We start from the raw sequence: 15,774 nt of genomic DNA, 5'->3' as shown, positions 1-15,774 counted from the left end.
GCCTTCAGATTACGACGTCCACAAATGCCCTCCACTGCTGTGTGATCAACAAAACAAACTGGTGGTGGAACCCCAGTGATGGGAACCTTATCTGTTATTTTTCTTCAGCTCATTGTGGGAGCAAAGGAAGTCTAAATCATCAGTTGGTGCTTTCACTGGGAACCAAGAGAAAACTCCTTTTATGGAAATGAAGTAAAATGGAATGAGCAAACCAAATTTCAATTCAAAGTAAACACAAGGGAATTTTAAACATGAAAACCACAGATTGAACTTGTAATAACAAAATACGTATTGGTGGAAATGCCACAGATTTTATTACATACACTGAATAAAGACACAGTTAATCACAACATCAGATTTGGACCACTGCAGGGAAGTGAGCTTCTCTCACATACTACACAGACAACGGCAAATGACAAGAACGTGTGTGCGTGTGCGTGTGTGTGTGTGTGTGTGTGTCACACCTTTATTTTGCATCCAAAAATCAGTAGCATGCTTTTGTGTGTGCACGGCTTTCTCAGCAAAGGCCGTCGTTATCTTTTTTTCTCTCTATTTATATTTGATAATGTTTGCAGAACAGGGGCACGACTCTCACATAAAAAGTGACACGCGTACCCGAACTTTTCATGTCTTTCTACATCAGAATATATTATGCAAGAACACATACGAGCCATTTTACAATCATGATTCATGAGGAGAAATGACAAAAAGGAAAGCCTCTGAGCAATTATCCACACCTTGACAAGTCCAAGAGCTTTGCTCGGTGGAGAAGACTTTTAGACAGATTACATAAACATTCCAATGGCCAACAGCAAATTTGAACTAGAGATGGCTTCATCTCGCCCTAAACGTATGGATTTTTTGGGCACTGATTTGGAAAATGTCTTCACTTTACTCGAGCGCATCAAGTTTTTAGGATATTTTCATTTTTATAATTTTAAGTTTGGCTTATAAAAGCTGACGCATTTTATCATGCATTCCAATTTGTAGCAACGACATTTCAGAAAAAAAAGTTGACCTGTTGCTATTTCATAAATATGAGTAAATATATTACTATATTACATAGCGTCACCGTCCTGTGAAAAACACGTATATACATGTCTGTGTTTTTCGGATACGCGTTTTTCACAGGACAATGACAATATTATTATGATAATGAAAACCAGATGTGCTCGAAAAAAACAACACCAACAAGGGCAGATTCTGCACAAAAAAAAAGATCTTTTGATTTTTTTAAAAAAATGTACAAATGTGTTGACCAGTGTTATGATCAGTCTTTAATATTTACAGTAGATCCTATTTCATAGAGAGGTATTTTCTACATGAACAATGGTGCAAAAAGAATGGGGGGAAAAATGAAAATGAATTTTCTAGACACACTTTTGGGGGTAAATTAGACGATCAGATACATGTCATATCGCCATCGATAACAGCTACAGACTCCAACCTCAAACAATGCTGTAAGAGCTCACAAGACTTAAGCAGGAAATAGCAAACAAAGCAATAAAGTATATCACATTCCAGTGCTCATGCTGTTGGAGTGTGCTTGCTGCAGCAGCAAGTTAGAAACATTGTTCTGTTGCAGCACACTCAACACTCCACATTTCTTTTTTTTTTGTTTGTTTGTTTTTAATAAAATGAACATTCAAACATTTTGCGCTCATAAAATGAAAATGATTCAAATTCGATATCGAGTGTATGAAGGAAATGAGACAAATCTTAAATCTTACAGAATACTGTAATATGGACGCTAGTAGCAAAGCGTTACTTGTGAAAATTTTATGCTGCTGCTGAATTTAACAGTAGACCCCTCACAATTCTGACATCTGAACCAACATTGCCACTAGTCATTGTAGTAAGGGAAATCTTCATCACCGGTTAGTCAATTTAGTCAATCAATCCATCCATCCATTTTCCGATCTGCTTCCCCTCCCAAGGGTCATGGGCGGTGCTGGAGCCTATCCCAGCCGTCCTCGGGCATTAGGCGGGAGACACCGTGAACCGGTTGCCGGCCAATCGCAGGGCACACAGAGACCAACAACCAACCACGCTCACGCTCAGGGACAATTTCGAGTGTTCAATCATCCTGCCATGCATGTTTTTGGAATGTGGGAGGAAACCGGAGTACCCGGAGAAAACCCACGCAGGCCTGGGGAGAGCATGCAAACTCCACACAGAGAGGCCAGAGCTGGACTTGAACCCAGTACCTCTCTACTCTGAGGTCGACGTGCTTACTACTAGACCACCGGGCCGCCCTAGTCGATCAATGTATAATAGAATTATTTGGACAATGACAGTTTTATCCATCCATTTATTTCCTATATAGTTTGTCCACAAGGTGGACTTGTTGCAGCTTGGAAAGGAAAACAGTTCAATCCCGCTTCCTAATCATGTAGCGGGGTAGGAGGATGACGCGCGCACACACACACACACACACACACACACACACACACACAAAAGAGGCCAGCAACATTGCTACTTTCTGAACTCTGTCACTTAAGACGTGAGGCAATGAGCAATCTCAAAAGCTCAGTGCCTACACAGTACTTGGTTGTGTTTTGTTAAAAGAGGTTGGACACACTCTTATTTAGCTTAAAGAAGACAGGAACCAATCAAGTCTACTACTTCCCTCTGTATGTGAACCACATGATCAGGACAATTAACCCTTTGGGGCACAGCGGTTACTACCTTGGAAAGCTCATCATGTTATCTATCAGGTTACAGGGTGCATGAAAGGGTTCATGTAAGAAAGCTTCACATCCCTCGATATCATAAAACTGCGACCGGTCTTCAAAGTGATGTGAACGGCTGAACTTTAATATCAACTTGCAACTTCAACCGTTGCAAGTATTAGAACGATCAGCCCCAATATTTCGAATTTCAGGAGCAGAACGTCTTCGCCACATGAGCTCACGACAGCTTGCTGACAAAAAACACTTACTGTCCATAAAATCCAAAATATTGCTATATTTTCAGAGGATGACTAATACTAAGGTGTTGTATCTCCCACACACATAAAAACAATACCCAATGTTCTTGTGATACTTGGCTCCCAGCGAATCTTCTCGGCAATGCAAGAGGATGATTACAAAGTTCAATGTGGGTCTGGTGGTGCTGTGCTCTTTGTCCACAAAATGAAAAAGACACCAGGTACAACGTTGCAGCAGTGATCTTTTCAAATGAAGATTCTCAAACGATTTTTTCTCAACTTCTTCTGCTTGTTGCTAGAACCATCAAGAGAACAACAACCTCACATATTTGTCAATGCAATGTTTTATTTATTTATTATTATTATTATTTTTATTTTTTTTTACATAAACCGCTACGTGAAACAAAACCCGCTGTAACTTAAAATCCCCTATCTGGTGTCTTACAGGAAGGCAGGAACATAATCATTTCTCCATGAGTGCCCTCGGGAATAAAGTGGATGGACAATTTAGTGCAGGGGTCGCCCCTATGGACCTCATGATCCGCCCACGGGGCCTGTTCTAAATACAGCTCACCAGTGATGGGTCATTGTGATTTCCTAGGAATGGTGTTGAAATGATCATTTGAAAATGAAAACACTTGCAGTGATTTATGGAAATCAAGTGTTGCATATGACATTTATCCATTGCTACTTGTTCAATCGTTGTTGATAATTATTCCAAGGAATTATGAACTTGATCAGTGTCTGCATTTAAAATAATTCATAGTGAAAGGTTTTATTTCAGAAGTGTGTATCAAACTGATGGCCCTTTCCATTCATCAAGGAGAAGTAACTGAGCCAGGTAGCCAAGATTCAAACACTGAACCTTCAACTTGTGAAACAGTTGTCGTAACTATAAGGCCACTTGCCTTCATGAGTTGTTTTTTTTTTAATGCTCGACAAAAATGTTATAAACTTAAAAAAAAAAAAAAAAACCTGGATAGTCTTCCCTGGAAAATTCACTTACCTGATCTATAGCTAATAGAGCGGGATTTTCACTAAGTAAAGGTGAGAAGCAAGACCAAAAACGAGCAGCAAGTGATGGTGCATGCAAGTAAAGGCCTGTCAAGGATTCTCCATGAAGTAAAGTCTCTTTTCCAAGTACTTCTGAACCATAATCTGGCTCTGACCTAAATTTAGGAGCCTTCATTGTTCCATTGCGTCACTACCCAGCATTGTTCTTCATCAAGGAAGAACATTCAAAATGCTTGCCAAACTAGCATAACATTATTTGGATTTGTGAGAGTGCATGCCTCAATTTCAGATTCACCCAAAAGAGAAAGATTAGACAAGAGCGGATAACATTTGACATGATTATGGATCGTATGGAAAACAATGTGCAAATCATTCCAACCTTACAGCGCTTAAGTGGAACAGCCGTGGCTTCATCCACGGAATATCTGGAACTTGGCCTGTCACTGTGCCCTTAAACTCAGTTTGAGTCGAACAGTTGCCATGAATTGTATGTACGCTTCTGTGCACACCTTCTAAATCAAACGTTGGTGCAGTTCGTTGAAGGCGGTGCGTCTGCCTTGCTGCGGATCTCCTTAATCTCATTAAACAGCACGTCCTCTGTGCCAATTTGGCATTTGAACACCTGCTTATAAGCCTTCCTGAAGTTTTCTGACAGGAACGCGTAGATGACTGGGTTGACAGATGAGTTGCTGTACGCCAGGCAGTGGGCGGCAATCCGCAGCAAAAAGGAAGCCTGGTTCAGTGGGAAGGTCCCGAATTCTACCCAGAGGTGAACCACGTGATGAGGGAGCCACGACAGACAGAAGACCACCACCACAACCAGCACCGTCTGAGCTGTCTGGGAAGCCACCACATGAGGAGGAGAGAACACAGAATGGTGTTAGTGGATCAAAGGTAGCAGTGAAACAAAGTCAATTTGCTTGATGAATTGAGCTCGTCATTTACCGTTGTTTTTTTTTATCTCTGGCGTCATCAAAATTGTGTTTTGTGTATTTCATTGCAAGAAAGCGGTACCGAAGGATCACTTGCAAAATGAATCCGTTTCAATCAATTCGTATTTGACTGAGGCTCTTGAATACGGAGGACTTAAGAAAGAGAAACATTCTTCCGTAATTGGGACGACCCCCTCCACGGAAAATGTTATTCAACGTTTGTAAAGGTCATCTGAAGCTTGGTAAAATTCAAAGTGAATGTCAAAGGTGTACAAGAGAAGAGGAGAAAGGTTACATGCGTGGCACCCAATTACCTTATTTCAGAACAAGGTTTGACGAAAGTTAAGGATTCCAATCATTCAAAAATGTAAACATTGAAAGTGGGCAGAATTAACCATCAATGTCAACAAGAATAACCGGACATCATACATTTGTGGTTGTGCGATTTCATAGCCAAGTGTCGAATGATGACTGAACTGCAAAGAGATGTACACAATGACTGTTAGTCAAGCAGCTGGAATGTGTCAGCGACTAAAAAAAAAAAAAAACAACAACAGCACAATAATAATAATTCCATGCGTTCTCATCTCAGCCAACGAGCCTTATTCCAGAACGAATTAGTCTCCATTGTGGCAAATGGAACACGATTAAAGAGCCTGAAAAAATGTGGCTCTTTTCCTGATGGTTGTTTTCGAGAGAGGCTTAGAAATGACTGCCAATCACATTTGAAAGAGAATTCAAACGAAACAATAATTTACATGATGTCTTTGGTCCAAAACAATAAACGCAAAGTGGACAAAAGCATTGGCACACCAAGCAAAATGAAGAGGGAAGAAAACATTCCAAGAGCACGCATGTGGTCAGAGGTCACTGCTGTGGGGGTGAGAAGAGAACGCGGGCTCACAATTGCTATTCAAGTTCATGGCATTGTGTTAAGGTCGGGCCTTTAAATTCCTTTCCAAGTTCCATCTCCGCATGCCCTATGAACTTTTGTGCATCGGGACCAACCAGTCGTGTGGAAATGAAAGGTTCTACCCCCCCCCCCCCCAGACTGTCTAAACCTAATCGGAAGCTTAGTGCAGAATTTGCTAACATTTATTACCCTACCCCAGATTGAGCGCATAGATAGGAGGTGTGTCCAAAAACATCTTTCCAGAGTCAATATTGTCAGAAGGTTCTTCTCCAGTCGAGACATACAAACAAGAAGTGGTGGAGAGGTTCTCACAGTTTTGAGAAGTGACAGTGCTTTGCTTGGGTAGCCTCCATAAAATGTTCATAGCTTTACCATCCCTAACAGACGTTTAAAACACACACACACACACACACAGGCAGATATGACTTTGTTTCATGTCTCATCTATTCTCACCTTTCATTGTCACTAGATTTGACGATATGCGAAACATTTTAAGTTATTCAAATAATGACACTGACTTTCCATTGAAAATATGCTGCCTCTCAATCCTCCGTCTCACAGTTGGAGTACAATATATTTTGTCATTCTCTTGATGGCTATCACCAGTTTTTATTTTTGCTGCCATTTTCATGAGTCGAACTCAAAGCTCTAACCCTTCCATGCATCCTGTAACCTGATTACATGATGAGCCGTCCACTGTTGTAACCGCTGTCCTTGAAAGGCGCACACACTTTTTCTTCGTAAATGTAGACAAAAGCCTCTTTCTCTCAAGTAACGTTGACAAAACTGTCTCAATCTGTGTTAGTGAATGCTTTTCCTTTGCCAAAATAATCCATGCACATGCCATGTGAAAATGTTGATTAGATCAGTGTTTTTCTCAACTCAACTCAACTGTATTTATGGAGCACTTTCAAACAGCCATCGCTGCATACAAAGTGCTGTACGTGGAGCAAATCAACATATACAATAAACAGTAAAACAAATCCGTAATAAAGACGGTAGAAAGCACCGAACAGTAAAACCAAGAACAAATCTAAGTCATGCTGAGTCGAATGCCAAAGAATACAAGTGAGTTTTGAGGAGGGTTTTGAAGATGGGCAGCGAGGAGGCTTGCCGAATGTTCAGTGGGAGGTCATTCCAGAGAGAGGGACCAGCAACAGAAAAGGCTCCATCCCCTCTGAGCCTCAGTTTTGTTCTTGGTACTTCTAATAATGTCTGGTCCGCAGACCTGAGGCGGGCGGGTGTGTAGCCAAGGCAAAAAATCTCGCGGCACACCACTAGCTGAAAATGTGGGGGGGGAAACACTTATTTTAACAATTAACGTGTTATGTTGTTTCGATAGCCGTTTTTAATGCTAATGCTATATTTTATATTGCACTTATATTGAACTGTGTACAGTTCTTTTCTGAAACATTTATTTTGTGCAATGAAACACTTTGCCCCCCCCCCCCCACACACACACACACACAATATTTTGCTGCTGTAGACTGCAAATTTCCCCAGTGTGGGACAAATAAAGGTTCTCTTATCTTATCTAACATTGAAGAATGAGGTTATAACAGCTTGAATTGAAATCAAATGAACACAAAGAAAAAAGTATTTTAAAATCTTTCATATTCATTGTTTCACTGTCGCCCTGCGACACACGCCATGCGGCACAAATTCGCTTGTCTTTAGTGGTCGAAACACAAGGCAATTGGCTAGCTGTTGCTGCTCCCTAGCGGTATAGAAGGGTACTACACGAGTACTTTCTGGGCGATAGACCGCACAGGCATACAAATAGGATATTTTCCCGTGGCACACCTGACAATGTCTCGCGGCACACCAGTGTCCCGCGGCACAGGGTTTGAAAAACACTGGATTAGATGATGTTGATTGGGCTTCCCACGATTAAAGGCCACTGGAATATGTGTGATTTAATTACGCAATACAATGGCACAAATATAAATTTTGGGGGACCATGCAATGGGAGATGTGACACCAGCAATGTCACGCAAACACACGAATGTTCATTTTTCCACCATAAACTTCTGTACTGTATCTCCAAAGACATTTCAGAGAATTGGGAAGTGCTTTCAACCGGCCTGACAAATGCAGACCATGTATCACCACACCAGCCCGCTTCCTCTCTATCCAGCTCGGCCCGCCACCCCGACAGCTGCTGCAACTACAGTTTGCATAACCAAAGAATTCCTGCACAAACTATCTCCCGGAAGCTTATCTGCATGCTCGTCGTCTTCACTGGGGCTCGACCTGATGGTCACACTCGATGGCGTCGAGCGCTCGAGAGCTGTTCTATTCGTCGTGAATCCTGTTTTTCACCGTGCAGAATAAATGGCAGATAGCACGTAGGGCATCGTTTGGGTGAGCAGTTCGCCGATGTCAACGCTCTAGACTCGGTGAGCCATGGTGGTGGTGGGGTCCTAATATGGGCGGGCAGATGTAATGAACAGTGAACACTGGTGCATTTTATTGATGGCGTTCTGAATGTATCCAGAGTCCGCCTGAGGAGATCCTGAGAACGGCTGTTGTATGACACTAAACTGAGATTCATGGTGGGGATTTATCATTATTATTATTTTTTGCCGTCTCTAAAGCATTCACTGCCTCTGTTCTGTTGACATAATGCTTAAAAACGTGGACAATGATGCGTACAACTCACATGAGTGCCAAGAAGCCATTAAAAACATGACTTGCCAAATAAAATCAGGCTGTACCAATAAACCGTGACAACCAAAACTCAGGGATATTTCAAACTGTGTTCCCGAACTAGAGTGGCCCATATTAAAAGAATTGTGACATTACAGGGACGATTCAGGAAGGATTTCTTATATGTTCAATTTGGTTTTTTAAGAGCACTGTAAGCATCTTTTTAAATCCATGAATTCACTCGGCAAACAGCATTTCGCAACGACAGTGGGAGCTGCTTTGCTCTATCCATCTGTTACTACTAAGTCAACAAACGCATATTCAAAACAGATATGTGCAGTGTAATCCTGAGAGCAGGCAAACGTAATGAAAACAGCAAAAGCAACTTATTCAAAGGACTTTTTAAGCTTTTGACCATTAAATTGTGACCGATGAAAATCTTATCGACTGTTGCTGATATATATGACAGTATGTACCCTTTTGTCTTAAAAATACTTCACAGTTCACAACTTGAATGGGAATCTTGGTGTATAAAAAAGGATTATTTCTTATGGCTATTGCTAGTACAACCACGCCGGCAATCGGTAGATTGTTGATGCCTGGATTCCAGAAATGTAAACCGGGGGCACCAGCTCGCCCCAAAAGACCACATTCCTAGCTTGGGCCTGTTCAACATTAACTCACCAGTAGTAGGACATTGTGATTTTCTACAACTGCGCCACAAGTCACTAGACGAAAATGTCACCACTTGCCGAGATTTATTGAATAAAAGTGTTGCATGTGGTTCAATGTGTTTACTTTCAAATCTGGTTGTTTCCCACACCTCAGTGTTTATCTCAAAGGAGTTATCAAGTTGTGCTGCTGAACTGACCAAAGGACACTAGCACACAACGTACGGACAGACACGCGGGCGCGGATGCCCCCCCCCCCCCCCCCCACGCACACTTTATTAAAACCGCACTCACGTGTTCTCAATGATGTGTTCCCCTGCTGCTGAACTCACTAACTCACTGCTACCATATAAGAACAATAGATACAAGATGGCACCTTTTAAGATTTTTTTTTCTATTTAACACATCCAAAAAGACTTTTGAAGAGTGCTGCTTTATTCATTCTTGTGATGTATGTGTGTACGCGTGTTACTAAAATCGCTCCACCGGCAAATCCCCCCCAGGTCCAAAATCTCATGTGCGCCCCTGGACAGACACCTCACGTCAGTTCATTTCATAGGATCCTTCTGTACGTGTGTGGCGTGCGGAAATTGTGTTCTGATGTCTAAAGTACGCCCCATAAAAATGACAAAGCGTAGCAATAAGGAAATATCACATTATTATTAGAAGTAAAAATGACCTCCAGTGTTCAATCAGATTGTTTAATGGCGCTATACTTGACCGTGTGATCTTATTCTAAACATAGGCTGTAGTTCAACTCCGTGCTCATCAGTGAAATGCTACAAATGCCTCTTCAAACATACCTTTTTCTTTGATGCCTCAGACTTTTTGGACATATTCCTCAGTTTTTTGTGTAAATGTTTTAAAACCTGCAAGGAACGACATAAAGGTAATATCAGATCAGTGTTGGGTCATGCTCAGAATGAGCAAATGGCCAATATCAATTCACTTACCTTTGAATAGCAAAAAGATATGAGCAGCAGCGGCAGCACGTAGCCAAAAACAAAAGAGCAAACCACGTAGATTTTTTTCTGGTTTTGGTCCGGCCACACTTCCCAGCAAAATGTTAGATTTTCTCCCCCGTGGATGATGTTCTGGTAATACATGATGGGCGCTGCCATGGACAGGGAGAGAATCCAAATGACCACCACGCCGATGAAGGCATGTTTGGCCACTCTGATCCTGGAGGACTTTCTGGAGTGTACGATGGCCACGTATCTGTCCACAGACATTGCCGAGAGGGTGAAGATGCTGACCAGCATGGAAACCGTGAAGAAATAGTGGACGAATTTACAAATGAAGGCGCCCAGGACCCAGGTTTGCATCATGTAGATGGTAGACTGGAAAGGGACGCAAAAGAGCAGGTAGGACAGGTCTGCGATGCTCAGGTTGAGGATGAAGATGTTGGTGGTGCTACGTGGTTTTCCCGGTTTGCTCCTGGCTAGGACGGTGATCACCATGGAGTTACCCAGCGCACCGAGCACGAAGATGAGAGCAAAAATCACCAGCGTGATGAGATTATCCGTGCCGATCCCGAATAAAAGTTGCTCTTCCTCTGTTCGGTTCGGGTTCCACGGCTCTTCCGTGAGCCACCGCAACTCTGTAAGATTCATGGTTTACTTGTGAACTTCAAAGGTTGCCAGACGAATCGACCCGAAGCTCTTTGTGCGCCTCTGCTTCTCTGTGCCTCGTATTTTGTTCGAATAGATGTCAGCTGTCCAAGTGCGTCACGGGAGCTCCCGCACGAACATTCGGACGATTGACCTTTCAGAAATCCCGCGATGTACGCCAACAGTTGCATCACAATACGATTTGCATGGAAACATTCAAGATTTCTTTGGAGCGTAAACCAGCCATCCAGATGCGAGTCTCCAAGTGCACACCTGATGCGTGCGCAACAAACGCGCGCAACCAAGCGGTGGTTTTTCTTTTCTGCTCCGGCACTTTGCCCGCCCTCGCATTATATCAGGGGCTGGTTTAAGCACCCACGTCACAATTAGCATACGTTTCATGCATTCGGGGTTTTAGGTGTTTTTTTGTTTTGTTTTGTTTTTTAAATAAAGGAGGGCTTTGCGTGCTCATGTAAGATTATGTCATCGATTCAAAATGCATACCTGTCAACTTTTCGGAGCGCCAACCTGTATAAACTACCAAAAAAATCCTTATAAAGAGCAAAAAATCCTTATCACATACCAAAGCATTTTATATGTCAAAATAACGGCAGAAAAAAACCCCACGAAACTTTCAATGATATTTATTGTAGATCTCCATAATACAATGTCTGGTTAGACATACCGTGGAAAGTTACCGAAAATGAAAGCATTCGAGTAGACTAGCACCATTCTGGGCAAAAGCAAACGGAACTACCTGTTAGGGGAAGAAAAAAACCCCGGAAATTTTCAGAATCCGTATGATTTGTGCGATACGGCCATATACGTAAGATTCACCACAAAATCCGTATGAACTATGGCTAAACCGTATGAGTTGACAGGTATGAAAATGGTACTTTCTGCTTTTAATTCTGCCTGTGAAGAAATATGAATTCTCACGTGAATGGATGACAGTTGGGTTTTCTTCTATAAGCGGACGCACAGAGGTTCGTGCATGTTCATCGGGAGATGATACAAGTTATTAAAGGCACTTTCATGTCGGCCGTTAGGTGGTCGACACATGCACAGTCGAATCCATCACAAAGTCGCATCCAAAAGCCTTCCTTTAGAATGCTGACAATGGTCATGTTCAGTGCTGAGACCAAAGGATGTGAAATTCTATGCCCGGTTCCACATCACATTTTATGTGCATCAATTTCATGTTGCTTGCTGAAATACCGCAATTGCGAATCGTTTTCACTATTAAAAACGTTGACATATTTATTGCAAGCATGTTTTGTTCTCAATCGCCCCTTTAAAACAAATGTAATATTTGAACAAACAATTTTGACTCGTCTCTGATTAACAAAACTCATTCGTGAATGTGTTGTGTATATTCAGTACTTTGTACAAGCAATATGAGGTGATCATACATTTGGGTTCAGTCAGAACAGCCCTGCGAAGAAAACCATAGTTACGATTTGCCCCGCAACGAAAATGAATTTGTACTATTGTACAAGTAACACGTTGTTGGAGTGTTCATTGTATCTTGAACTGCACACATAATGAGGGCCGTTTTCATTCTTGTCACCGTCATTAAGTCAACCAAAAAAGGAAGAAACCCCCTCAGAATTGTGTGCAGCAGAGAAGTGACAAGTACAAATGGAACCTTTGATGGAAGTCATCTCGGCAACATTTTGACAGATTTACTTTACAATCATGACAATAATCTGTCCTTCACACTTGATATCAGAAAGAGCACTGGCAGTGCTCGTGTACACGGAGGCGATTCTTGTCACAAGGCAAACCAGGCAGCGACTTGGGGCCCACAAACCAGTTGCCTGCCGTTGATGCCATCTAGTGGCACACTACGGCATAATGGCGATCGCGTTTTGAAAATGCATTCGATTTATATTTACTTGCAAATGTTACAAGAAAAGGAAAATGAGTCTGAGTATGTTGAAGGTAACTGGCACTTCAATGGTCTTGTATTTTCTATATTGTCTTAACTTACTGAAGTCTTCACCATTAGTGAATGTGGTAGTGTGTGTTAATGCGAAATAAAAATGTTTACTGTTCACATTTGGGGGGGGGGGGGTGAACTATTAACATGACGACAAGCATTAGAGAGGGGTGAATGCTCCCACTTAATTTCTGCTTGGGCTCCCGACAGACCCAAGAATTGCCTGTGGGTGGACATTTTCACCCACATATTTTCCTCCATCTACCTAAAGGGCTTCCCCTCCCTGAACGCGGATCATGCGCTGTGCAATAATTCCTGGAGGTTTGCATCTCGTGGTTGGGCTCCTTAAATTGTGCTCAAAAAGTTGGTTCGAAGGGAAGACAAGTCATGACTGTTTGCGATTTCCACTGCATCCACTGGTTGCGTGACAGCAATTTGATTTTATACTCTTCAATTTTCACCCTTTGTATGAGATAGGCTTTCATTAGACTATTGTGTGTGAGAAAATGAAACCGAAGCATATCCTTTGTGCTCGACCAACAGCAAATTGTACAATAGCTGAAAAGAGAAGGTGGAATGATTCAATATATATTTTCCTTGGGAGAAACCTTGATGCAACTCCTTGTTTGCTGTCCCTCCCAGAAAACAGTAATGGTCTTGAAAAGAGCAGGTAGAAAGGAGAGAACATGTCGCATAAGAGAACTTCCATCTGGTGGAACACGATTACATTAAAATTCTAATTGGTCACCAAATTATGATTTAAAGGTCAACCACCAAACAAAAATGACGCCACAGTTCCATTTAACTAAAACTCCTTTTGTACAAAATGGCATTAAAAACAGTCAATCTCATTCTCTTGGTATTTGTAGCTCCGTCAATACTTTTTCCTGATAAAATCATTGTTCGCATCAACTAGTGCAGCATGGACTGCTAATCCACTCAAAAGCTCTATTATTATTTTTAGTGTGGCTGTATACCTGCCTGTGTGTGTGCATGTGCATGCTTGCGTAACCAATTTCGTGGATAGACGATATCCGTTGCAGTTTCTAACTGCCAAGCACTATAGTTGCAGGCTTCTGTTTAGAATGGTACACAGTTTTTGCTAGATCAGGGTTTATCTATCCATCAGTCTTCAACGATCAGAGGGGCAACAGCTGAAGCATGGAGGCTCAGACATCCCTGTCCCTGGCAAAGTCATCCAGCCGACTCGCTTCATGACAAATAGAAGCAGCTCCTCTCGTTCCCCTTAAATTTCAGCACGTGAGAAGTGCACAGTCTTTGACATGATGGAAGCAGAAAGTGATTTACTGGAGTCCATACAAGAGATCGAAGAGCGCAATTTGCGTTGATAGGGAGCTGCAAGGAATTCCTGCAGGAATGGATGATGGGAAGTTGGTCAGGGTGATCACAAGTCACCTGTCAGGAGTTCCGGAGCACTCTGCAACAGAATGAGATTCCAAAAGAGTAGACACAGATAAGAGTTGACAAAATGTTTATTTACAAAAACACAAGACCGACAAAGTACAATGAAAGATGCTGGTAACAAAGAACGAGGATAGAACAAGACAAAACAAAAACGCTTGCAAAAGGCAAAGACAAATATTATATAAATCGCTTGTCACAAAAGGACAAGAAATCCAACACACGCATAATACAAACCGAGAATAATATTCCATCCATTTTCTTATCCGCTTAACCTCTCAAAGGTCGCGGGGGGTGCTGGAGCCTATCCCAGCTGTCATCAGGCAGTAGGCGGGGTACACCCTGAACTGGTTGCCAGGCCATCGCAGGGCACATATAGACAAACAACCATTTACGTTCGCAATCACACCTCAGGTCAATTTGGAGTGTTTAATTAACCTATGGTGCATGTTTTTGGAATATGGGAGGAAACCAGAGTACCCGCAGAAAACCCACACACGCATGGGGAGAGCATCCAAACTCTACACAGGAAGGGTAGGGCCTGGAAACAAAACCCATGGCGTAGGAGGCGAACATGCTAACCAGTCGATCACTCTGCCACCCCTTTATTAATCCCGAAGATGGAAATTGGCATCATTTCATCAGCAATAGTGGATACAACTAATACAAAAATACATGCAAGAAAACATTTATCATACAAAAAGTTCATTGCACTAATTAGAAACAAAAAATGCACGCGTACTTAAACTGTCAAATTCAATCTGTCGACAATGTTATTTTAGTTCGAGTAAATTTTAATTTGGACTTGGGATTTGCTTTATATGATTTTATAGAGTTGATTTGCTCCCTGCAATTGAAAATAGTAAAGGCTAATTCATCGTGTGTGTGTGTGTGTGTGTGTGGACCACAGTATTCTGTTGGTTTATTTCTAGCACGAGGTGGGCATTGGGCATTCGGGCTAGTGATTTTGATACTATTTGGCAGACAGAAATGTTTGTGTTGGTGCCACTCTCCCGCTCTGCCATATGGTGCTCCACCTGGTTCTGTTTTGGGGCCCCTCCTTTTTCTATTCTTTCCTACTATTCTAGATACAATACAATACAATACATGCTGATTTATATAGCGCTTTCACAACAGCGGCAGCTGTAACAAAGCGCTTAACAAAACAGTTAACATAAAGTAAAATAATAAACACAACACATAACATAAAACACGGACAGCCGTGCAGTCCTAACCACTTTTCCGTCACACGCTTTGTTGTTTGAAGCAGTTTGAGATGAAAGAGGAGAGAATCAAAGTGTCCTTTAACCAGTGGATCAGAGACGTCATGCTCAAAATGTGCACACGTCGGCTACAAGCTAAGTTTCAAAGTCAACAAGAAGCTGTAGCATCCATTGACGAAAAGAGAGATTGGTTCACTTCTCCTGTCCCATGGAAATCCATTTCAATTCCAAGCGGCGACTCTTGGTTCCAAATACGCATCGGCGCTCTGCACCAACGCTCCTCTATCCTCATCCTCAACTTCAGCAGCCATCCATCCAGCCGCACCAACGCTGACTGTCCAACAGCGCCGACATATCCACTGAACAAAACGGGGTTGTGAAAAATGCTGCCCATTACAGGCGCAAAAAACACAAGCGCCCCAGGTCTGTCCAGCACCGACTGTCAATGGCGCCGACATTCCTCCCAATC

The 15,774-nt window shown here is 42.2% G+C and overlaps 1 protein-coding gene across 1 annotated transcript; it reads right to left on the bottom strand.

Annotated features, from left to right (window-relative positions):
* Nucleotides 1–285: 285 nt before the first annotated feature.
* On the bottom strand, nucleotides 286–11,009 carry galr1a (galanin receptor 1a). The gene is made up of 3 exons (XM_086114501.1): nucleotides 10,062–11,009; nucleotides 9,912–9,977; nucleotides 286–4,781 (listed from the first exon to the last, which is right to left on the bottom strand). The coding sequence occupies exons 1-3, from the start codon at nucleotides 10,719–10,721 to the stop codon at nucleotides 4,461–4,463; spliced, it is 1,047 nt and encodes a 348-aa protein (XP_085970627.1). The 5' UTR covers nucleotides 10,722–11,009; the 3' UTR covers nucleotides 286–4,460.
* Between the last annotated feature and the right edge of the window lie 4,765 nt (nucleotides 11,010–15,774).

The sequence above is a fragment of the Hippocampus guttulatus genome, chromosome 6, assembly GCF_054856545.1.
Source record: "Hippocampus guttulatus isolate MCC_2025c chromosome 6, RoL_Hgut_1.0, whole genome shotgun sequence".
NCBI lineage: Eukaryota > Metazoa > Chordata > Actinopteri > Syngnathiformes > Syngnathidae > Hippocampus > Hippocampus guttulatus.
Note: the sequence above shows the minus strand (reverse complement) of the source record. Positions and strands in the feature narration are given on the sequence as shown.

Excerpts from the sequence above, each read along its gene's own strand:
- galr1a (XM_086114501.1), bottom strand. The coding sequence starts at position 10,721 with ATGAATCTTACAGAGTTGCGGTGGCTCACGGAAGAGCCGTGGAACCCG. Across the intron at positions 9,978-10,061 it reads TATCTTTTTGCTATTCAAAG|GTTTTAAAACATTTACACAA; the intron begins GTAAGTGAATTG and ends CGTTCCTTGCAG. Across the intron at positions 4,782-9,911 it reads CTGAGGCATCAAAGAAAAAG|ACAGCTCAGACGGTGCTGGT; the intron begins GTATGTTTGAAG and ends GTGGCTTCCCAG.